This window comes from Nematostella vectensis, chromosome 2 (genome assembly GCF_932526225.1).
Source record: "Nematostella vectensis chromosome 2, jaNemVect1.1, whole genome shotgun sequence".
In the NCBI taxonomy this organism is placed as follows: domain Eukaryota; kingdom Metazoa; phylum Cnidaria; class Anthozoa; order Actiniaria; family Edwardsiidae; genus Nematostella; species Nematostella vectensis.
This window is the reverse complement of record NC_064035.1, coordinates 11504448-11528231: the sequence shown is the minus strand read 5'-3', so window position 1 is coordinate 11528231 and position 23784 is coordinate 11504448. Positions and strand designations below refer to the sequence as shown.

The 23784-nt window shown below is 39.0% G+C and overlaps 2 protein-coding genes and 1 long non-coding RNA gene across 3 annotated transcripts; 1 reads left to right on the top strand and 2 right to left on the bottom strand.

Annotated features, from left to right (window-relative positions):
- Positions 1–253: 253 nt before the first annotated feature.
- LOC5521097 (succinate--hydroxymethylglutarate CoA-transferase) lies at positions 254–7321 on the bottom strand. Its single transcript, XM_001640998.3, has 13 exons — positions 7161–7321; positions 7007–7073; positions 5409–5482; positions 5126–5211; positions 4785–4835; positions 4334–4546; positions 3973–4116; positions 3782–3877; positions 3395–3466; positions 3213–3310; positions 1474–1576; positions 1080–1143; positions 254–761 (listed from the first exon to the last, which is right to left on the bottom strand). The coding sequence occupies exons 1-13, from the start codon at positions 7258–7260 to the stop codon at positions 589–591; spliced, it is 1341 nt and encodes a 446-aa protein (XP_001641048.2). The 5' UTR covers positions 7261–7321; the 3' UTR covers positions 254–588.
- Positions 7322–10308: 2987 nt separating this feature from the next.
- LOC5521117 (glutamate receptor ionotropic, NMDA 1) lies at positions 10309–18682 on the bottom strand. The gene is made up of 7 exons (XM_048720420.1): positions 18439–18682; positions 15958–16451; positions 13661–14286; positions 12478–13225; positions 12097–12339; positions 11554–11717; positions 10309–11152 (listed from the first exon to the last, which is right to left on the bottom strand). The coding sequence occupies exons 2-7, from the start codon at positions 16360–16362 to the stop codon at positions 10666–10668; spliced, it is 2673 nt and encodes an 890-aa protein (XP_048576377.1). The 5' UTR covers positions 16363–16451; positions 18439–18682; the 3' UTR covers positions 10309–10665.
- LOC116604308 lies at positions 16503–23658 on the top strand. The gene is made up of 3 exons (XR_004291001.2): positions 16503–16750; positions 20810–20986; positions 23115–23658. It is a non-coding gene; the product is annotated as an uncharacterized LOC116604308 (long non-coding RNA).
- Positions 23659–23784: the final 126 nt, after the last annotated feature.

Genomic DNA, 23784 nt, shown 5'->3' with positions numbered 1-23784 from the left:
AGTGCGAACGCGCGTAGCCTAGGATGTGCACGAGTAGAGGTCATCACATTGCTAGCAGATGAATAGTGCGAACGCGCGTAGCCTAGGAAGTGCACGAGTAGAGGTCATCACATTGCTAGCAGATGAATAGTGCGAACGCGCGTAGCCTACGTGTAGCCGCTGACTCGCGCTAGGATGTGCGCGAGGAGAGGTGCTAGCAGATGAATAGAGCGGATGTGCTCGAGTAGAGGTCATCTCAGGAGTAGGATACAAGTGGGTTTTAAAACACCTTTTTTAATAGAATTGATGTGTAAAAAACCCTCTCACACATTGTGCACCCATCAGTCTTTTCATACTCAGAAAATGTCCTTTCTACATTTCTTAATGGGTATTGTTATTTATTCGGATTCTTTAGACCGAAGCCTATCCTACCAAGTAAGGTAAGATAAGGCAACAATGGGAGACGACAAAAAAGTAAAAAGCTGTAGAGGAATCCCTTGTGTTTGGGCTACCTTTGGCAAATCTACTGAATATTACCAGCCCCTCTGTCTGAACGGTCCAAAGAGAGCCCGAGCTATTATTAATTGTGTATGCTTGTAATGTATACTGTCAGCTGTTTGATTCTTTATAACTTTGAACAGTTCCTGACTGGTGAAGGGACTTGATGAGACTCTGATCGCATCCCAATATGTCACGCAACACCTCTGTGGTGTGTTGTCCGAGAAGTGGGGGAGCCGATGGCGTGACCAGTCGCGTGACACCATCATATTCCACGGCAGGCGCTGATTACAATAAAAGAAATGAAAAATGCATGAGACATGAAAATACATGAGACATGGCATGAGGATTTTCCAAATACTCTAATATTGATGATGCTTTCAGCCGTTTTCCGTGATAATGTAGTCTGCTTAGCAGCCTCTCATAGTGCCACGCACGCTACCACACAAGTGAGGTGGGGGGGGGGGGGGAGAGGGGGGGCGTGCGTGACACTAAGAGCCGCTGCTAAGCCAACTACATTATCACGGAAAACGGGTGAAAATCCGATTTCATACATAAGCAAGTAAAACGATGTCATCAACAAACATAAGCCCTTTATTTACCCGGCAGTTTGACATTTCCTATAGTCGGGTGGTCCACTTCTTGCACCAGGTTTTTATACTGGACCTTCAAAAACAACACAAAGCGCAATGAAATAAGTCTAAAGCTTTTAAAATTAGTCAGTTAGGAGCAAATTGCCAATAAAAACGTTTCTATGAAAACGGCTAAAAAAATATAAAAAAGAAACGATGCAAAATACAGTTATACAACCCAGTTAACCCGATTTCTCATGAAAGATGGGTGGGTAAACTTGATCGAGATAGGGGTTTCATCTGCATCTCCCTGCCTCCTCACACACACACACACCCTCCCCCTTCATTCATTCAACCTCTCGCGTCTGTGCTATAAATTGTCGTATTTTCTAAGCACTAATCCAGGCACTACGTCAGGTCTTACCTGGGGATCAGCAAATACTTGCTTGATGTTGTTGATCGGCGCTGAAGGGATGCCATATTCCTCTAACAGTGGCAACCACTCATTAGATTCCCTTTCAGTTAACCTATAGAAATATATACCAAGAGGGCTTATTTCTGTTACAGCTGATCGTGCGGTTCCAGCCGGGCACACAACAAACAAAACACATTGTGCCTGTATGTTTTTTTCTTTGCGCGCCAGCACGACGCAGAATAATTTAGTAAAGAGTACACATATACCTGTCCAGTACGGCTGCGAGGGAGACTAACATATACCATGAAAGGTTATCCCTAGGTAAAGCTTGTTTAAAGCAAAGTCGAAAGGCTATATATTTCTCCAAGGAACGCTTCTGGGAAGTTGGTAGTTTTTGTAGCATCCTCGGGCACCCAGGGCGTTTACACTTGTGCAATAAGGCACAAGAATGAGGCAAAACAAGGCGGAGAAGGGGGAGAGGGAGGAGGCAGAAGAGCAAGGAAATAGAAGAAGTCTTCCTCCCTCACTGCCCCATCGCCACCTTGTTCATTGTTGTTCTCGAGCCACATCACGTTGACCTCGACACCATGGGTTCCCATGGATGTTCCTGTAGGTAAAGTCTTATACAAGAGCACTGTTGAACACTGTTACTCTTTTCCTAAGCATAACGTTTGCCAGCACAAGAACATACCTATTAGCAAGGATTGGGATCAGCTCATGTCTGTATTGTACCTAAGCGTAACCTATCAGCAAGGATTGGGATCAGCTCATGTCTGTATTGTACCTAAGCGTAACCTATCAGCAAGGATTGGGATCAGCTCATGTCTGTATTGTACCTAAAGCATAACCTATCAGCAAGGATTGGGATCAGCTCATGTCTGTATTGTACCTAAGCGTAACCTATCAGCAAGGATTGGGATCAGCTCATGTCTGTATTGTACCTAAGCGTAACCTATCAGCAAGGATTGGGATCAGCTCATGTCTGTATTGTACCTAAAGCATAACCTATCAGCAAGGATTGAGATCAGCTCATGTCTGTATTGTACCTAAGCATAACCTATCAGCAAGGATTGGGATCAGCTCATGTCTGTATTGTACCTAAGCATAACCTATCAGCAAGGATTGGGATCAGCTCATGTCTGTATTGTACCTAAGCATAACCTATCAGCAAGGATTGGGATCAGCTCATGTCTGTATTGTACCTAAGCGTAACCTATCAGCAAGGATTGGGATCAGCTCATGTCTGTATTGTACCTAAGCGTAACCTATCAGCAAGGATTAGGATCAGCTCATGTCTGTATTGTACCTAAGCGTAACCTATCAGCAAGGATTGGGATCAGCTCATGTCTGTATTGTACCTAAAGCATAACCTATCAGCAAGGATTAGGATCAGCTCATGTCTGTATTGTACCTAAGCGTAACCTATCAGCAAGGATTGGGATCAGCTCATGTCTGTATTGTACCTAAGCGTAACCTATCAGCAAGGATTAGGATCAGCTCATGTCTGTATTGTACCTAAGCGTAACCTATCAGCAAGGATTGGGATCAGCTCATGTCTGTATTGTACCTAAGCATAACGTTTGCCAGCATAAGGACATACTTATCAGCAAAGATTGGGATCAGCCCATGTCTGTATTGTACCTAAGCATAACGTTTGCCAGCATAAGGACATACTTATCAGCAAGGATTGGAATCAGCTCATGTCTGTATTGTACCTAAGCATAACGTTTGCCAGCATAAGGACATACTTATCAGCAAGGATTGGAATCAGCTCATGTCTGTATTGTACACGTGCATTGTTTGTCTTATACTTGGGGTCTTCCGTTAGACGGGGCATCTCAATAACCTGCAGGAAATAAATAGCTACAGCTAGAATACTTTACACCCAGTTATCTTTGAGCACCACAAAAAAATGTACAATTTATCATACCTTGCACAGCTTTTTGAAAAGGCCATCATTTCCAGCACCAACCATGATATGACCATCTTTGGTAGGAAAGACCTGGGAAGGGAAAGAGGCTGTGAATAGAAGTGAAGAGTGAGACCATCATTTCCAGCACCGACATGATATGACTGTCCTTAGTAGGAAAGACCTTGGGAGGGAAAGGGGCTGTGAATAGAAGTGAAGGGTGAGACCATCATTACCAGAACCGACCATGATATGAATGCCCTTATTAGGAATGACCTCGGGAGGGAAGGGCGCTGTGATTTATAAGTGAAGGGTGAGGTTATCATTGCCAGCAACAGTAGACAAATAACCTAGATTCCCTTCAGCTTAGCTTTAAATAAAATACTCTAAGAATAAACTTAGAATTACCTGGTATGGCACAATGCTATGATGTGCGGTACCATAACGGCCTGTCACAAAACCAGTGTTTAGATAACTAGTTGCAATGTGAGATAAAACAGCTATCTGATGAATAAAAGAAAAATTATCTTAATCTATAGGGTCCTTAATAACAAAAGAACACTAAGTCAATGTTCTATTGTTATTTTTTTACACTATACCTGTGACGATAAGAGTGAGCAATCAATCTTCTGTCCTATCTTTGTTTTTTCTCTTTGAATCAAAGCTGCCATGATTGCACCATGGGCATAGAGTCCTGTGCATAGGTCAGTCATCGCCACTCCCACCTTGCACGGATCCCCATCCTGTCGAGTGGGACGGTCAGGAGAACAAGCTTTAGGAGACTGAAGGGAGTGCCACCTGGAGCAAACTGACGATTTTAAGCAGTTCCATTTAAGTATTTCCTTTTCACACTTATCAAAATTCAGTAGCATTGACGGCCTCATACCTATACAGCGGTTTCCCTTCCCCTACCTTCCTCTTGATCCACCACAAAGTATAATTTTTGGTCTCATACTGTACCTCAGGTCCTGTAATATGCATGAGTCCTCCCATAGCAGACACCACCACATCATAGCCTGGCCTCTGATCATATGGCCCTCCAGGGCCATAACCAGTTATAGAGCAGTAAATCAGTGAAGGGTTAAGCTTGCTAAGGCTATCATAACCAAGACCAAACTTATCAAGTTTACCAGGAAGGTAGTTTTCAAGAAGAACATCGCATTTCTTGGAAAGCTATACGGTACATACAAATAAAATAAAAAATAACTCAACCAATCAGGTCAAGTAGAAGCTATCAGAAGATTTAACCACATTGGATTGGTGCAGACGAAAAACAATGAATACATTACAACAATGAGATAAGCTTGCCAATCCTGTTAGGCCTTACAAGCGGACTTCTTCACTTCCTAACGAATCAAATATTCTCATGAAAAGATAGAGCATCACTCAAAAGTTTGTATCATTAAAGTACCTCAATCAAAAGACTGGAGCCCTCTTTAGATTTCATATTGACAGCGATGCTCTAAAAGAAAGAACAGGGATTCAGCTAAATTCAATTCACCTGTTATTTCTGACACTCCACTTATGTTTTTTTTATTAATGGTGTCTTGGTGTATATTGAGATTTCTGAGAATCAGAGATTTTGAAAATTCCCAATAATGTACAAACTACTAAACAAACAAACTTAGCACCAATAATAGGCAAAATGTATGTTAGTTTCTACCTACTGCGTGCTCTAAATGGCACCTAAAAAAAGGACACCGTAAATTAAAAAAAAGAACAGACTTGAAAGCAATCTTATGATAATTTTACCTTTTTGTTCCTGTTAACTGATAAAAAGTATGAGCTTTCAGTTTTACAAAATGGTGGCCCCCACGACCTTGTATCATCACCAGATCCTAAAATAAAATAGATGAGATTGTGAAAACAGGAATTGATTCTCCAACAAGACTGTACTAGCCCAAAGAAGCACCCACTTCTCTAGCCATGCACCTGAAACATAGTGTAAGGACTGAAGGTGGGAAGAAGTATCAAGGGTTGAAGGCTGAAATACAGAAAAAGTGTTGTGCTGCAAGGCCCTATCTGCTTCTTATACCTGGTTTTTCCACTTTAATGACTTCAGCTCCTAAATCTGCCAGAAGCATTGCTGCAAATGGACCTGCAAGAACCCTTACATAACAAAAGAGTATAAATTAGATATGTTCTTAGTTATCACACAGCCATTTTATGCTCCTGCTCAATGCCGAGGCACACAAAGCATCCATTTCCATCGGCTAATTCAAGCGTTTTACCAAAACATTATCAATCAATCATCGTCATTATACTGTAGTATCAGACTTCATTCTTAGATTGTTATTTTGAAGTTTTCTCATGAATAAACCGCTGTATTTTCAATTATAAAAAAAGACATCTTACAGTTTGAAATTTGCTATGAGAGAAAGAACAATAGCCAGGTTGTAATTGCATTTCTTTTTTTTTGTGTGAAAATTAGCCATCCTTATAAGACTTATGTATTTTTGTGTAATCTGCCTGGGCTACCTGTGGTTTGGTCATGGCAACAATATCAAAGACTAGCTAGCAGCCAGGAAGCCTTATTACATTGTCTTGAAAGTTTGCCAAATAATAAGTAAATCTACTCAAGTTTAGCTCTACCATGTGAAAAAAAGATATTTCATCCTAAGCTTTCCTTCCAAATTTTGGCTGGCTATGAGCATTTGTCCTTGCTTCTACCTACCAATCCGTGAGTCAGACATTTAGGAAGACAAGAACATAACGTAACGAAGAAACGACCAAGCAATGCGTGCTTCAGAATAAGGATCTTGTGTTAATCATCTGGAAAGATGTTGGTTTATTCCATGCAATCACTCGAACTCAAACTATTCTTTGTATTATCACTGAAAATTACTGTAATTAAAACTCTAGGTTAATAACCATGAAGCGAGAAGTCAAGGAAAATAAATGCCGAACACATAGAAATATATTTCACTGCTATGATTTGCAAATTCAACTCACGGCAAAACTTCTACATATTGTTTGTTCTTGCATTTTCAGGGTTGCATCAAGGCTCACCTATGAATCGAACCTGCTATTTTCATTCCCTCTATATGTGAATGAGTGGCTCAGAGTCTGAGAAAGTTTGACTTCCAGGAAAACTAAACCCACAATCCCTGTGTAGTCGTTGTGATAGGCGAGATATTGGCATGGAACACAAAAAAAGTGAAGATTGTTTTGTCTATACTCATAAAATGCAAAAGGAATTCTGTATTGTTCTTGGATGTCAGTGTACGATTAATACAAGTTTCACAAACCTTTTTACATACTTCAATTTCCCGTGACCTTCCGCCTTTGGCTCAAGGTGGTAAAACTGCTTTCATATGACATCGCATAAATACCAGCATATAGATAAATCTTAGAATTATTTGCCAGGTATTGTTGTAAAACGATAAAGTACCAACTATTTAAAACTTTGAGCCCCATTTCGATTTTAACGCGATTTTAACAACGATAGAAGAGGTTTTTTAAAAGGTTGAAACAATAAAATAAAGCCTGGCGCTAAAATAGAGCCTCGATCTGATGTAGGCTTGGTTGCTTATGGGCCTTTAACAAGACTACATTTACCCTTCAAAGAAAAGCTACAAAGAAGCCTTTAAATCAATGGCTAAAAATACTAATTCTACGCCTGTTATAACAAACCTTGTCATATCCAATACCCTTACACCAGCTAATGGTGCAGATTTCAACATCTTTCCACTTGAGCTTGCTTGGTAATAAAAAATAATAATAAAAATAAGATCTAAATTATATATCAAGGAAAGTTCCAGAATAACCTATTAAGACCAAAACTAACCATGGCTTTCTCTGCTCGCATAATGTCTTGTTGGATATATTGATGACCTTGCAAGTGATTCAACCTTGTATCCTCGCCACAAACACAGCCATTTTGACATTTTATTTTACGAGATGTTCTAAAATAATATGTTCAAAACCGCTGGATCAATAGCAAGGGCTCATTACCACAGGTATCCCGCATTATCTATACTAAATTTTAAATACCATCTGCTCGTCATTCCTTCACACCCTAACTTCTGCTGTAACTAACGCTTAATGTAGGAACAAATCAAATGTAAGAACAGACTTAACGCTTAATGTGATAACGCTTAACGTGCAATAACCATGAATTTGGATATAGATATAGAATTTCGATAGATTTCGAAAGAACAATTCGCAAGACAACCAAACTTAAAAGCCTGGTTTCCATATGGTTGCGTCTGTCGTTTCTGTCGTATGAACTTGCCCACCGACTGCGCAGACACAACTCAATGCAACTCATACAACTACTGGTTTCCATATGTCGTATCAGTCGCTCCTACTTCATACCTGTCAACCTCCGAAAATCTGAAGGCTTGAGATTTTTTTGGGGGGATGGGTGGGGTATATTCATTTTTGGGGGGGAGAGGGGTGGGTTTAACCTTGCAGGCGTTTGCCGTATAGAAAGCTCTGGCGAACAAATCCACTTATAGATCTCACGAGGGTGTTAGATAAATTGCGCTACGCAAGGAAATTGTTGTTTCAAATATTTTAATAGAAAATAGGCAAAATGACGATTTTTTTATGGAATATTTTGTCGGAAGCGATAAAAATCGCTAAAAAGCGGGAGATTTGGTGCTCAACGCGGGAGAGCGGGAAAAGGGGTCCAAAATCTTGAGACTCCCGCCTAATGCGGGAGAGTTGACAGTTATGCTACTTTATTTGTTTACGCGCCATTTATGAGAAACATGGCGGCAATAAAGGCATTTTGGCTTGTTATCTACTTTAAAGTTTAAAAACCTTTCACTTATATCAATATAGCCAAAACAAATCATAGATAAATTTTTAAATTTTAAAAGGGGAATTGAATTTGATTGAAATTTGAATTTTCTACAGATCTTTGACAATTTTCCTGGCCGCACGAAAGGAGATTGAATCGAATGAATAATTCTAAGTTTTGGCGGGAAAATCTAAAACAGCGTATTTTCCTTAAATCTGTTAAAATTCAGAGGCGGCAATACCACAAAATATTGGCGAATTGTTTTCTATTGTAATGCTTCCCACAATGAAGCGAAGGATAATTTAAAGTCGAGAATTTTATGCGAGAAAAGAAAATATCGTTTTGTTGTAGGTTCCAAAAACAGCATACTGCGCGTACCCGAAATCTGCGTGTTCTGCGTTCTCCTCTATCCCTTCTCCTTTGTTGAAAAGCCCGTTAAAGTCTATACAACCTTTCAGAGTTGATAGACTTTGTCAATTCTTTATATTTTCATCTTCCAAATGGTGTGTGGTTCGTATGGAGGGACCCTATAAAACACGCGTTCGCGCGAATAACTCAAATCTGTAATCATTGAGGTATTTTGGTAAATTTTCGGAAAAAAGGCCGTGATCAACAACACTTCAAAAACGACACAATGCTTTAGATTTCATTGAAAATGTTCCATAAGATTAAAATGACATTCAATGAGCAGAATGAGGGTAAAGTTATTTTACCAAGTTTTCTTCGAGGAGTCGTCGGTGCGACAACGGCCGACGACTACTTCAAGACGTAATTGAATGTGCTCTGACACTCATGAATGGACTTGAGGTATTTACCTTTATTTCTTAATCTATTTTGAAGTGGAAGTAGTTTGAAACTTTTGAAGAAAATCGTCTCCTACAAATCGCTATGAATGAATTCCAAAGAAGTGACTACCTTACATCGCGACACTTGTCCGGCTACCCATAAGACACATTTTGTTTTCTTGCTTTAAAATTTTTTTGATCTCTCTCATTGAATGTCATTATTTTTTTTCCAAGTAGATTTTAAATTGTTTCGGTACTTTGGTGCTTATTTTTTGGTATTTTGGTCCTCCCTTTAGATAAGTGTTGTTGTCTTCGTTAAATAACTTTATCTCTCATTAAATGTCATTTCAATTTTATGAAACATTTTCAATGAAATCTAAAGCATTGTGTTGTCTTTGTAGTGTTGTTGATCTCAATCCTTAAGAATATGTATATGCTATAATTTCAAGTCTGGATATTCTATAGCCCTCTCATTTACTTCAAAATAAAAAAATTTAAGCAGTATGATAGCATAAATATATGTTGTTGTTTACTTTGCTATTACATAAATGAAATAATAAATTTAATCTAAATTATAGTGTTAATACAATATGGCTCACTTTGTGCAGTGAACCAAAGAAATGTTTAAGAAATATTTAACATTGTCACATTCTCAGTTTTCCTGAATTTCCTTTCGGTGCTATCGGTGCTATCTCTGCTGCGGGGATAGTATTTGTAAGATTTTTAATGTATGCTACATAAGCATAAGCGCACTTTAGCATAAGTTTAAATCGAGGATGACCGCGCGTTCCTGGGTCTAATCCCTGCTGCGGCCTGAGCGACCCCGGTTATTCAGGCCTTGGCAGACAGTGCTGAATAACGTATGCGCATGCGCGTGTTCTGGCGAAAACAAACAAAATCTAAGGTTGACTCGTTCGAGTAAAGGTACGAAAGGATGACTTCAGTCGTTGTTTTGACTAACTGTACAGCATTAAAACCATACTGTACAAAAGATGACAGATTTGTTTGATAATAAGGGAGTCATAAAGAAAATCATAGCCTTAAGTTTGGTCTAGTTTTCTTAGCATTCGCCAAAATGTGACAGTTTGCCGGTAAAACGCCGCCATTTCAAAACAAAAAGGCTGGTTTAACCGCGCGGTACTGGAACTAGTTTTGCGCGTTTTTCAGCAATGTTGCCAAGGCATGAATAACAGGAGGCGCCCAGGCCGCAGCAGGGACTAGACCCAGGAGCGCGCGGTCATCCTAGATTTTAATTTATGCAAAATTGCGCTTTTGCTTATGTAGCATACATTTAAAATCAACCATAGGTGACCAGGTGACCTAGATTTAGTCTATAGGAGCGCGTGCTCAGTTGGAAATAGCACTCATTACTTGTAATCTATATCATATTGATAGTAAATAGGTAGTCTCATAGTAGTGTTTTATTTGAGATGATCAATTCTGTAGATTCTAAAGAAAATGTTGTAGGCTGTGTGATACATTTGTACCGTATGATATCGTATCTACTAAGATTCTTATTTTTTTTTAGCTACAGTGCTATGCGACTACGACAACTCTGACATTCTATCAAGGATAATAACGTTTTCCTTTACTTAGAAAAAAAATTACCCTGTAAACCGTCAAGCTCAGCGTACTATCTGGCGAGTACATCTTGTGTGTTGGGTACAACACTATCATTCTTGGCTATTGGGAGGGGAGGAGTATACCATTCAGATTATGGCAAGAGATCTCTTTTGTGACTTTCCCTAAGGTTCCCACTTTTACACCTCTGTACTTTTTGTTCTAGTCATCTTACAAGCGACTACAGACGGAAGCATTGACTGACTGACCACCAACTCCTCCTCCCTATCCTTACGCCTATCTCCCATGGATCTCTTGTTGTTATATCGATGCGCAAAATGTTCCACAGCATTTCGTATAAACGTCCCTATGAAACATGCCACAAACACTAGGGAAAGCTGTAAAAATATCCCACTGAGGTCTTGTATCTGGAGCTGACTCGGGGGCTTCTCGTTATTACACTTGAATTTTTGCACCCAAAACTTTTGGATAAAGTCTGTTAGGTCTTTCGACTTGAGTTGCTGTAGAACGTCATTCAATGCGTTGAACCAGGGAGAGCCTTTTTTCACGGCAAGCGAGGCGCCAGACATTGCAAAGGGTTCGCCGACGACTTTGAGCTCACAGTCAAGATCGTTGAGTGACTCGTATACTAAGCTGATGTGGTCTGAAATAAATACGTCGAGCTCTCTGCAAGAAAGTAACAATAATTCCTTGGAAATGAATTTCTTGTTAGAACCTATTAAGCTGCAAACTGTAAGACGCGTTTAAGTTTTATTTCTCGAAAGTTTATCGTGTACTTTTAGAAAAACTTTGCTTCCAGTTGTGTCTACGACAAGAAATGAAACAGCGCTTCATTAATTCTAATAATAATAATATCCGATGAAGTTCCAGATGAGCATGGTGGAAGTTTAATGGGCGGATCAAGGAGGGGGATTTCTAGGAGGGGCTACCACCTTCTAAATATCAGTCATCCTAAGGGGTTGAGGAATGTGCCTTCCCCCTCCCCGCCTCCATGGATTTACCACTGATGGCCCGATAAGCTTTGATTGGATCAGTAGAGTACAACACCCACGAATGAGCACTCTTACCCCGACTTGACTTTCCTGACTCCCTCCTTGGAGGTTTCCACATTGTGCTTCCTCATGTGGTACCACATCCCTCTCATGTACGTGCTCTCTGCATTGGCAAAGAAATCTGCCATGTAAGAGCCTTTTACTGTCCCATAGGTGAACCCTTCAGGGGGGTTTGCAATCTAAACAAAGAAAAAAAATCAGGAAAAGAGGCTATTTTGAAATAGGAAATAATGAAAGTTAGAAATGCTTGAAAGCAGTTTGTAAGTAGCATGGCTTTTTAAACAAATTATTCATAGCCCATATTTAAGGGTTTTAACTTTTCCCATTCATAATAAGCATTGATTACCCAAACGTTGGAAAAGCATTGCTCTATATAAGCACAATAACTCAGAAGGTCAGGTACATCTTGTTCAAAGTTTTGGGAAGAAGCAAACGGGTTTAAAGCCCATGTTGCAGAGACAAACACTTCCATGAATAGTGGCGGTGTCGTTTATATGATTCAATTGCCTCCTGTCTACATGTTGCTCTTGTCCAGGCTTCAGTTAATGCCACACATACCTTTGGATCATAGATGTTTTCCACGGTTGTATATTTGTCTTCAACAATCAGGAAGGCCGCGAGATTTGCTGAATACGTTGATACAAACATCAGCATTGCCACTCCAAATGCCACAGACGCAAGACGAGCACCATGCAGCATCGGCTTCGCCTCGTCAGCAGGCCTTCCAAACGCTAGTGCCAGAGTAAAGCATATAGCATTATCCAACCCAAACGGACCATAAGCCACAGGTTGCTTGTTAGTCTCTTCGGAGTTGTCTCCTTCGTCGATGTTAGTGAGCGTCTCTGTTTCGATGGTTTCCACGTCGTATTTGTTACTTACGTATCCTTTAGTCTCAAAGAAGAGTGCTTGGTCATTCTCCTCTTTGTCTTAGTCATTTACTGATCTCTTTATTGGATTGCTTTCCTGACGGCACGGAGCGAGCTTCTCAACAAGCCAGAGAAACAAGGACATGATACCCATACTACCAAGCAAGGTGAGCCAAACATTCATGGTAAATGGCCTGAGATAAGATAACCAATAAATGTTTCCTCCCTTTCCACTCCGTTCTTTTACGAGAAGTCGTATTCCAGACGGTGCGTATGGCTCAGTGAAGTCTAACACAGTTGCGCGTCTTGCGCTGATGTACAAATCCAGAGTGATATCCCCTTTGTCATCGAGTAGCTCCTTCACAATCCCATTCCAGGTCTTATTAACTTCGTCGTAGACGCCAAACTGCCCATCCTCGGAGAATCGAAGCTCTGGCTCAAAATTTAACGCCTGCTTTATCAACTCGAGCACGTCAATCGCAAATCCGTAGCAGCACCTAGCAAGGTCTGTCTCACTGCCGTCTTTCGCTCGTATCCTTTTGAGGCACACACTTGCACCGGACGGACACGGTCCATTTTTGGGTTTATCAACTGACATTATATTCGGTGGATACTCGTTGATGAGGACACGCAGTTTTGGCCGGTTGATGGGAGATGAGATTTTGACGGTTTGACCATTCCACATACCTATGGTCTGACTCATAAGCTGCCCGTTAGATATAGCAATGACGCTTATATCATACTGACCGAACCGACGAGCACCAGTATCATCGAATTTGACAAGCCCAGTTTTACCTCCAAACTCTGTCTGCAGCATACTCCTACAACCAGCCAGCACAGTAATCGCGTAAGTGCCATGATAGGCCCGAGAATGGTTTGGGAGCATAGTGAAAGGGGATAAAAGGTTCATTAAGGCATAATAGGGGCTTCAGAATTCACCTTAGAATAACAGAATTCACATTTGAATGACCTTAAATGGCGGATTCGGGGCCCCTTTGAAATTATACCTATTTGATACAAGTGTTCTTGGAAGCACCAACAGATTCCATTAGCGGATAAAAAAGAGACAAATAAGCATTTATTAACCACAGGGTGGTGAAGACGGGGTGCCCAACACGAATGACGAAGTTATTTTTCAGGCTTTCACGAATAACGAGTTTAAAAAGAAGCTAAAAAAATATACCCGAATAATCATATATTAGATTAGGTGCTTGGGGCTGGAACGACCCAGGAACGCCTCGAAAAGAAGTATTTACCTGTAGATCCAGATTCTGAACGAAGCACATTCACAGCGGCATGAACACATTTTGTGGTCCGCTGTGTGAAAGTTCTGAATCCCTTTCAATCCTTGGCTGATAAGCTGTATAGCGTCAGGGACGAGCTCAGGAAGGCCCCACGAGAGGCGATGCGGGTGAACCATGAACAGCTCATACGGCAATACCTCAGCCACTAGATCATCTCGCGCCATATTAGAGAATAACACCCACTGATTCGCCTGCCCTAACATCCCTAGCCAATCAGCTGCCAGGAAAATAGTCCGGAGAAGTCCTGGATTGTCCGAAACTATGAGAAACGCTGAGCAGTCTTGCTTGAGAGTATGAAGCTTTTCGGCAATGTTTCCGGCGGATATGTCTTGTGTAATATAAGTGCTATTGATCATCACCAGTTTGTTAGTGGATAGTGTTGCTCCAATAGACGATGCGATCTGTAGGCTTAGCACGGAATTGTCGAAGATCGTTGCCATTTTTTTCCAGCCTAGAGAAGCCAATACAGGTGCGACCGCCGCTATTTTATCTTGGAGACTACTGAACGAGTTTAGTTGTACCATATGTAGCTTGTGTTCATATTGAGATGCTAAGGAGCGTGTTGTTTGGTTTCCTTCCTGCAAAAACAACAATACATAGTACTTCGCTGTTGTCCCTGTAGTTGTCGTTGTCATACGGTCCAATCAGCAGTAATAAAAACAGAAAGGCAGACAGAGCATAGCATTTTATCGTAATTATTAAAGATTTTGCTATAAGCGGATAGCGAGAAAATAACCGGGAACTTGAAACTTGTGCAAACAACCCAAAAGTATAAGCGCGAATAAAGTGACAATGTACGTGAAAATATTCACAATTACAAATTAAGGGAAAAAATCGCAATTGAATTATAACGAAAATCCACCTAGAGAAAAAACAAAAATATATATAAAAATCAAAAGGTTATTTTGAATTTTTAAGTCAACAAATATTATTTAAATTTAAAATCACTGAGAGACCAATTATTATGATATGATAAATATATAAAGCATTATTAAATGATTGATACCTTTTCCATTGTTCTTGTAAGTCCTTTATTTCACTATGAATAATTGACAATCTTAAGGGGGGGGGGGGCTTGATGTATCAGCAGGGAAAATGTGGGGTTAATATGAACTCATTAAATATAAATAAGATTAATAACTAGAATACTAATAAGGAAGAATTGGTTAAAAACTAGATATTAACCGTGAATACTAATGAAGGACCATCATATTAAACCTTCAGTAGAAAACACCATTTTTTCGCCACAGATTTGATAAAAAAACGATTAAATATTAACAATGCATCGATTTAATTGTCGTGAAAGCAAAATTTGTATTTGTAACCCTCGAAATTCAACAATAAGTTCAGCCAATTTATGTGCAATTTTGGAAAAATTATTCCACTAACAAAGTTAGGCTGTGGTGTGTCTATCTGAGGCGACTCACTCGTTTCGCTTGTTTATTGCCGTCGACATAACAGTTCTTGAAAATAGATATTTGGCGTTATAAAAATAAGTCGCTCTTATTCGCTGTCAGTGAGCTCCACGCTCGCACCGTGCTCATACTGATACTCAGAGTTACGAAAATTTTGCAATTTAACTCTACCTTTAGGAATAGAGTCCATGCATGGAGCAGCCCCGCTCTGTCTAAATGTTAATTTTGATTGTGTACAGTATTGATCTAATGAGCTTTTCAAATTTGTGCAATCAACCACTAACTCTCCTGGGTCAATAATAACCTGAACCTTGTTTGTTTGTTTTTTTCCAAAAAAGTCAATAATTATTTAGTTTTGTCTCTTTCCCCCAGAGGAATAGATCATGTAATAAGCCAGTTAAATACCTCGGGCCTCGGCAGTTCGCAGTATAACAGCCTGAGGGCGCAGCCCGAAGCCGCCTCCGTCCTCGGTTTAACTCTTACATATCTGCCGCATATTATTTCCTTTTGTCTATACAGTGTCCAACGCTAATGATCCATAGAATTTTTGTCAAAAACGATTGGATTATCTCTGAAACTCGAAAACATTTTGAAAACAATGTATTTTAGGCCAAAATTTGTAGTATTTCTGCAGTAGGACGCTGTTTCTTCACACTGCGAGTATTACGTAAACATTTACTGTTTATGTAACATATCAATAGAAATGCAAAATAATCTTCCCTATAGCATTGTAATTGGAACCAAATATATGTCGTTTGAACCAAAGGGGAAATATTCGATATGTGAGGTAAAGGATGGAGGACCTTGAAATGAAAAGGTTCTTGTTCTTCTTACCTGTGATACCTTTGAGACAGTGTTAACAAGGGGAATCCTTTGTTTAGCGGCATAATCCAATATGTATTTTGCCTTTTTGTTTTTTGAAGCGAATAAAATTAAGCAATGCTCATGTTTTTCAAACGTCCTTTCCAAACTTCGGAAGATTTCAAGATCCGTCATGGTTTCGTTGAGATAGAGCAAAGTGTACAAAATATCAGGGCGACAGTTCTGTTCATCATCAGAGGCTTCAAAGTTCCTCTCTGACACTGCCTCATACAAATTTTTTTCAATAACTTTGTCATTGGAGTCAAACAACGCTAGAACTCTGATACTTTTTTGCTTCCATATACATCCCTTGCATTCAAGACCAGGCACTGTTAAAATCCAGACCATGCAGAACGGAAGCAGAGCGTTGGTTTTCATTTTCCTCTCCTTAACAACATGCTGGCGTTATTGCTTTACGTTTCTTCCCGCACAGAGATCAGCGTTGGAGAACAAATCCTGAATGCGACCTGTGGAGGGAAATTAAGAATAAAATATCTCCAAATGTGCCTCGAACCAATCGTCAATAGAGTTACATAAAAGATCGTTATGTCAACAGAAAACAATAAAGAATCTCCAACACCTCAAGATTTATAGCAGGTGGTATAAAAAAATCAAAACTTCCCGGGGAGTTACCGGTGGTTAGAGCGAATCAGACACGGAGATGCGGTAGGGGAACATTTGCTACATTTCCAACTCGAAAGACAAACTAGTCCATGTGCTATGCTGACTTGGAGAGATCTGCTTCAAGTGTTCAATAAGTAATGTGGTAGGTGAAACTGTAACCACACTTATCCTAACTACCAGTTACTAAATTTGTCCACTATGCTTTACAGAATGATAAATATGAAGCCATTAAACACCAAATATCATAGCAATCTAAGTTGACACACCAATGATTCAACATTTTCAATACCAAAAATCATAAATTCAAATTATTTAAAGAGAATATAGAGTTTAACTTAGCTGTAGCGGCTATTGCCTTCCCTTGAGGATCCAAAACAAAACACTTTCGTTTGGCTTCTTATAGAGACATCCAGACAGGAAATAGTGATGAGAAGTAAAATCTCTGCCTTATTGTTTGGAATACACCGGTTGAACCAGAGACCTCAATAAGTAGATAGTTAATGGCTCTTAGTGTTCACACGAACCCTAAAATATAACGTGAAAATACGCATTTTCACTTTTGCATATCGCCTTTTCGCCCACCAGGCGCCGTCGCTGTTTAAAAATGATAGAGGCTCAATCAAATTTTGCCAAAAATCTTTCAGAAATATAATGCAAGTTGGGCAAAATTAAAAAAATCGAGAAACAAAATTGATAAGCAACGATACATTCTTACATTTCTCATAATCATGATGAATGTATCGAGATTAAAAAAAATCTCACATGATAAGGAAGGGTCGTGAAAGAAATAATCGAATATAGCCATTTCAAGCAAAATGCACGTAAATAACAATGATATTTCAAAATCAGTTAAAGATAATAACGAGAAAAATATTTTTTTCCAAAACTTGATATGAAACTGTTGGGAACTGAAAAGACTATTGGGCTACAAAAATCAACAAAATAAGAATGAATGTGATGTGTGCCCTAGTTAGTTTTAGATACGTGTTCAGTGAACTGTATAGAGCATAATACCTTTTTCGTGCCGATCGCTTGGTGTCTAAATAGCTACTAAAGAGTTATAAATCATTTATAAACCCAATTGGTTAAGATCGTTAACAAAATAAGGATTGCGGTTTTGAAGATGCGATTCTTTTCAACAAAATGCACAATACTCTTTGTTTCTTTAAAACCGATGTGATCATGATCGAAAAATACAGATTTTGTCCTTTCCCCGTACGTTACGGGGTGTTGAAATAAATACGTACGTGAGGGAATCCAAGCTCTAGCCGATAATCGAGAATGGAATTTAATGAGAATGTGAACAAAAGGAAAAAAAATGAGGTAATTTGAAAGAAATAGTCTAACTGTCTTCATACCAAACAAGCCACTCTGAGAGCAATGAAAGATAGCCTTTTTGGTGGACGGGCAATTCACTGAAGACAACAACAATAATTGAACATTTTCTTCCCATATCCTTTTTTTTTTATTTAGGCGGTTAATTTTTTAGATACACCAAATACATATTGAGGAGCATATTTAGTCGTTTCGCAAATACGGGAGGCATATCTTTTGTGGCCGTGAGCAATGGGATAAACTGAATCAGTTCAACTCTCTCTCTGACTTACGCTGGAAATGGGGGGAGGGGGGGGGGCATTAACATTAAAGTACGTCGGGGGTGGTCGGGAAACAAGCCTCATCTTTTAGACTTTGAAATTGCATTTTAAAGATACAATAAAGACTTTAAAATTGGAATGTTATAAGGCTTAGCATTGATGAGTCAACTGTCCATTTACTGCTTTTAATATAAGGATAGATAACTTCTTCTACCCATCAGACCCGTTCACCTACCTTAAGTTGGACGCGAGCTACCGTGACCACAAAGACAAGAGCGAGAGCCACAGTCTTTGACTCGAGCCTTATAACTCAGGAGCACTCCGTCGTAATCTGATTTGTACTCAAGCATTTATGGCTAGTGAATGGATCATGCCAATCAGATACTACGTTTCTCTTTATTGCCTCACTTCCCAAAACTGTCAAGGTGATCACGGTAGTCCGCGTCGATATGACTTGTTATTGTCGAACGAAGCGTGAAAATTCGCTGCCAATTACAAGTGAAAGAGGCGTTATCAATACTTTATTTCGGAATTTATTAGTTCTGTCGATAGCATTAGAATAAAAAGGAGAACATGAAAGCGCAACGAATAGTGCTATAAAAGCACAGAATTGTAGGATGTTCTTATGACAGAACGAAAGCGATAGACACAAAAAAGACAAACCTTGACACGATGCTTATTAATTAGCAAAGAAACATTTTTTCTGTTATTGAACAATCTGAATAGTAAATGAAAGAGATACCTAAAATATACGCCTTATGACTTTCAAGACAGGAATTAACCAATAAGATCTTGCCAATACAAATAATTTGAGTTTGAGTGCTCGAGACAATTTACACATTATTGAGTAACGCGCGCATATTCATCATGCCGTGATAAGCTATTCGAAACGATAGCTACTAAATAGGGATACAAGATAACAAGATTTCACGTACAGGTTAGCCACTTTACTGGAGAAATCTGGACAGGCGCGGCTATTTTGTATGACCGCAAAAGAACGTAATAATTATAAGACAAAATATTTTGTTGTGAGTGTTTATAGTGTTAGTCTTACCCGAGAAAGAATCGATAATTAATAATTCACGCCTGCATTTATTACGATGCGTTTAGCCGTGTGATTTTGCTTTATTTGACACGCTGTGCCCAAATGTTCACAAATTATTTCTTTTGTGAAAATCCGCGTTAACAATATGTATTAAAAGAACCGTTAGAGTTTCTTGTAACGGGCGGCATGCTTTTTCTTTCTGATAGAAATATTAGTTTTTTTTTGTTTTATGCGAAATAAAAAACCACCGACCGAACCGATCGAAACCCTTATGCAGTGGTTTACACATGAATTGGTAATCAAAACGAATCACCCATACTCTCTATTATTCACGCGGGCTTCTACATGTAATTTTAGTTAAATGGCAAAATGCCAGGCCGGCCTAGCATGTTGGGTTTACCAGAGACGAAAACTGCCATCGCATCGCCATCGCTTGATAGTTACCTTGATGGTGGCCTGATATGCTGATAGTGCCACATTGCAGGTGAAATGAGTTTCGACACTCATACACAGAATGTGTTATATGTTCGGTTCCTGCATTACAGTATTCTAACACAGAAAACTCCATGCGCAAAGTCGGTGCGCAGTGGTTTCATTACCCGGTACATATCTTTATTCATGGGAAGTTCAAAATATGGTAGGAAAGAGATGCATATATGTAATATTCTAATTTATAGAGAAAATTAGCTGATTTTGCCGCTTCATGTTTGAAGATGCTATTGGTTTTAAACCATTGCGTTTGACATGGTATTATGTTGGTCTCGGAAAAAGACTTTTCATCACCATGGATTCTGCTGTAGTTTGTTTGGAATGTGGGGGTGATTTTCTGCTAATTTTACGCCTTTCCCTAGGAGAGCAGGAAATCTCAATTATGCGAAATCATATCTTTTTTAGAATTAAAGTACAACACAACCGCATTCAGGAAGATGAGAGCTTATATCTAAAACGTTGCATAGATTTAGCATGTTCTTCTTCTAAAGACTGCAATCAAATTAAAGCTAAAAGCTACGATAAATTGCTAATTAAGAAAAACAAAACAATCAAGAAAAAAACAATATATAAAATAGGACAACAGATTAAGGGAATTATGTCAAAAATCTGCCGTTATTAAAGACAAAATTTGTGTTCATCCCAGACTGGCTCAACTTAAGTAATACGCCAAAACGCTATGCCGTTATTTCAAGACACGAAAAAAATAATAATAAAATAAAGAATAATTGCTTTACATTAGCATTCAAATATTCGAAGTGATTCAAGTATCCATCCATTTATGCGAATAAGAAACACCAAGCACAAGTTATTTTGTTACAAAATATTAAACAAATTAAAATAACAATAAGAAAAGACGGAAAAAAACAGAATATAGAATCAATGCCCTAAGGGAAAGAAAATGAAAACGGCTTCAAGTGGCACCAAAGATACAAAGCCTAACGCTTAAGACAATAGGTTTTTATGTTTGTAATATGGTTATCCCCGTCTACCTGCCAGGGACGAAACGCTCGTTATTACGCTTGGTCCCTTTGTTAAAAAATGACAAGCCATTTACATAACGCTTTTTCAGCCCACCTTACGACGATGTAAGACGAAATTCAAGACAGGATACTCTACGCTTCTCCAAACCTAGGCAGCTATATCTGGGCTCAAATGTCTGTGCTGTGCATTATTCATAGTCTTGGTGAATATGAAGAATGCCGGATATGAAGAAAATTGGACGCAGTGGTTGGTCCGTATGACCGAGGTAATGACCCTACGCCAAATCTATAATACAATATGCATGATTTTACCGAAAGGATGTTGGTATGGTTGTAACTTCCCCACGCTTTAAACATCGCCATTGTCTCTCTGGGCTGATCTTCCTGTACATTTTCTTTATGAATAAGTGAATTGCCTTACATAGCGCTAATTTTGTGTGTGTTTGCTTTGTTAAAACGTCCATCGGGAAAGTCCATATTGCAATTTGTAACAACTATTTTCTGTAAAAGAAAAAAAATGAACGTTTTTTTATTCCAAGATTTATCTACATAGAAATTATGGCGCAAAATCTGACATAGTTTTAAGTCTAAGATTGCTATGACCAATTACAGTTTAGAATATAAGCTATCCATAAATGCTTTTTGTTTTTGTATATATTATAAATATATATAACATATTATAAAAGAAGAACTGGCGAGACGAAGAAAGAAAATTGTTCAAAGATAATTCGATATGACCACAAGATCAGAGGGTCTCAGTGGGGTAAACCCTTAACCGTAAAATGCCAAAAACACATTAAGCGTAAAAACGGCTATTATCTTCAACCGTAAACGTTAAAACGCCTATTTTAAAACCGTTAACTGTAATTCAGGTACCCCTTTTGAGAACCTCAGTTAAACGAGAGTATCATTAATCATAACTTTTAGATACTATAAGCGATTATTAGGAAAATGCTGTTTGAATTTGACCTTGACAATAAAATATTATATTCTTGAAAATGACAACAAAACAGTAGATGTCTGGACAGGAATGCCACTTTCATTTTGCTTCTAAAGATTTAACTTTAACTGTTTTATCAACAATTTCCAACACTGCTAAAACCTTTTAAACCGCTTTCTGGCTATCGTAATTCTAACTAACGGACTTACATCCTGGTGTTTTTGAATTGTTAGCGCCTCGCTGAGAGGTGGAGTCGTCGAGAAGAGTTTGTAGAATATTGTAAACCGTAGTAAGCCAAAGCCACTACCTCACCTGCTTGCACCCTGCACAACTATAGTACACCCTGCACAACCATAGTACACCCTGCACAACTACCGTACACCCTGCACAACTATAGTACACCCTGCACAACTATAGTACACCCTGCACAACTATAGTACACCCTGCACAACTACTGTAAACCCTCTAAAACTATAGAATACACTATACAGCTATAATACACCCAGCACAACTACTGTACACTCTGCACAACTACTGTACACCCTCTAAACCTAAAGAATACCCTATACAACTATAATACACCTAGCACAACTACTGTACACTCTGCACAACTACTGTACACCCTCTAAAACTATAGAATACCCTATACAACTATAGTACACCCTGCACAACTACTGTACACTTTGCACAACTACCGTACACCCTGCACAACAACCGTACACCCTCTAAAACTATAGAATACCCTATACAACTATAATACACCCAGCACAACTACTGTACACTCTGCACAACTACTGTACACCCTGCACAACAACCGTACACCCTCTAAAACTATAGAATACCCTATACAACTATAATACACCCAGCACAACTACTGTACACTCTGCACAACTACTGTACACCCTCTAAAACTATAGAATACCCTGCACAACTATAGTACACCCTGCACAACTACTGTACACTCTGCACAACTACTGTACACCCTCTAAACCTATAGAATACCCTATAGAACTATAATACACCCTGCACCTGCACAACTACCTTACACCCTCTTAAACTATAGAATAGTACAACTATAGTACACCCTGTACAACTATAGTACACCCTGCACAACTACTGTACACCCTCTAAAACTATAAAATACCCTGTACAACTATAGAACATCCACAACAACTACCGTACACCCTACCCTGTACAACAAGCTCACGGTGCACAATTAGTACACCCTGTACAACTAGTTTACCCTGTGCAACTAGAACACGCTGTACAGTTAATCCCACCTGTTCAATTATACAACATCCTGCACAAGCGCACCCGAATGCCCATCCTAACTTATGCACCTCCCAATTACCCCGTTATTTCTAAATTGATATAGATTGAATCCTTGTGATTTCTGAACCATGCTGTCTTGTAATTAAAGGCTTACCCTGCCTAAATTACATTTCTTTCTACAGATTTCCCTAATGCCGAAGAGGAGCTTTATGTGGGATAATGATGATACAAAGGGAGAGCCATGCACAGTGCAACACCTGCTGTTATCTGAAAATAGAGGAAATAATGTGACTTGTGCACGAGTGTCAAACTCGCGAGTGCTCCGGTTGTTGGCGGTAAATTATCATCAACAATACGAATCGTATTTAGCGCAGTCAGCAAGAGGGTTTCTTTACAGGAAGGACTAATTCCTATGAAAATATTTTATATTTCGTCAGCTCTCTGGCGTGTCGCGCTCAGCCATTTTTGTGATTATTTAGGCTTTAATTTGTCACTTAAAAAGTCACTTGACTTGTTTCTAACCAATCAATGGTTGTTATATCTCATGCAAGATAAAATTTTTCTCTATTGTTAACCTAGTTTTAGCCCTAATCATGGAGCGCCTGTGTGGAATATTTACAAAACAACCTTTTATACTTGCACACAAATTCATGTTTCTGTTAGCCTCAAGCCTTGTGTGTATCAAATAAATGAATAAATAAAGTAGAAAAGACAATTCAACGACAATTGACATTCGTGATTTTAGCATTTAACACGTATCCATAATTCAACGCGAGATACAACATAATGGTTTCTTAGTAAAATGTATTGTATGCGGCATTCATTATTATGACTGAACGCGCGCTGTGATTG

What these genes read in the sequence shown, in the direction of transcription:
- LOC5521097 (XM_001640998.3), bottom strand. Translation starts at nt 7,260, where the DNA reads ATGTCAAAATGGCTGTGTTTGTGGCGAGGATACAAGGTTGAATCACTT. An exon ending in CATTAAAGTGGAAAAACCAG is followed by an intron (nt 5,212 to 5,408) that starts GTATAAGAAGCA and finishes ATTTTATTTTAG; the next exon opens with GATCTGGTGATGATACAAGG. An exon ending in TGCATATTACAGGACCTGAG is followed by an intron (nt 4,117 to 4,333) that starts GTACAGTATGAG and finishes CCCACTCGACAG; the next exon opens with GATGGGGATCCGTGCAAGGT.
- LOC5521117 (XM_048720420.1), bottom strand. Translation starts at nt 16,362, where the DNA reads ATGAAAACCAACGCTCTGCTTCCGTTCTGCATGGTCTGGATTTTAACA. An exon ending in AAAACATCTATGATCCAAAG is followed by an intron (nt 11,718 to 12,096) that starts GTATGTGTGGCA and finishes TTCTTTGTTTAG; the next exon opens with ATTGCAAACCCCCCTGAAGG. An exon ending in GTCAGGAAAGTCAAGTCGGG is followed by an intron (nt 11,153 to 11,553) that starts GTAAGAGTGCTC and finishes ACTTTCTTGCAG; the next exon opens with AGAGCTCGACGTATTTATTT.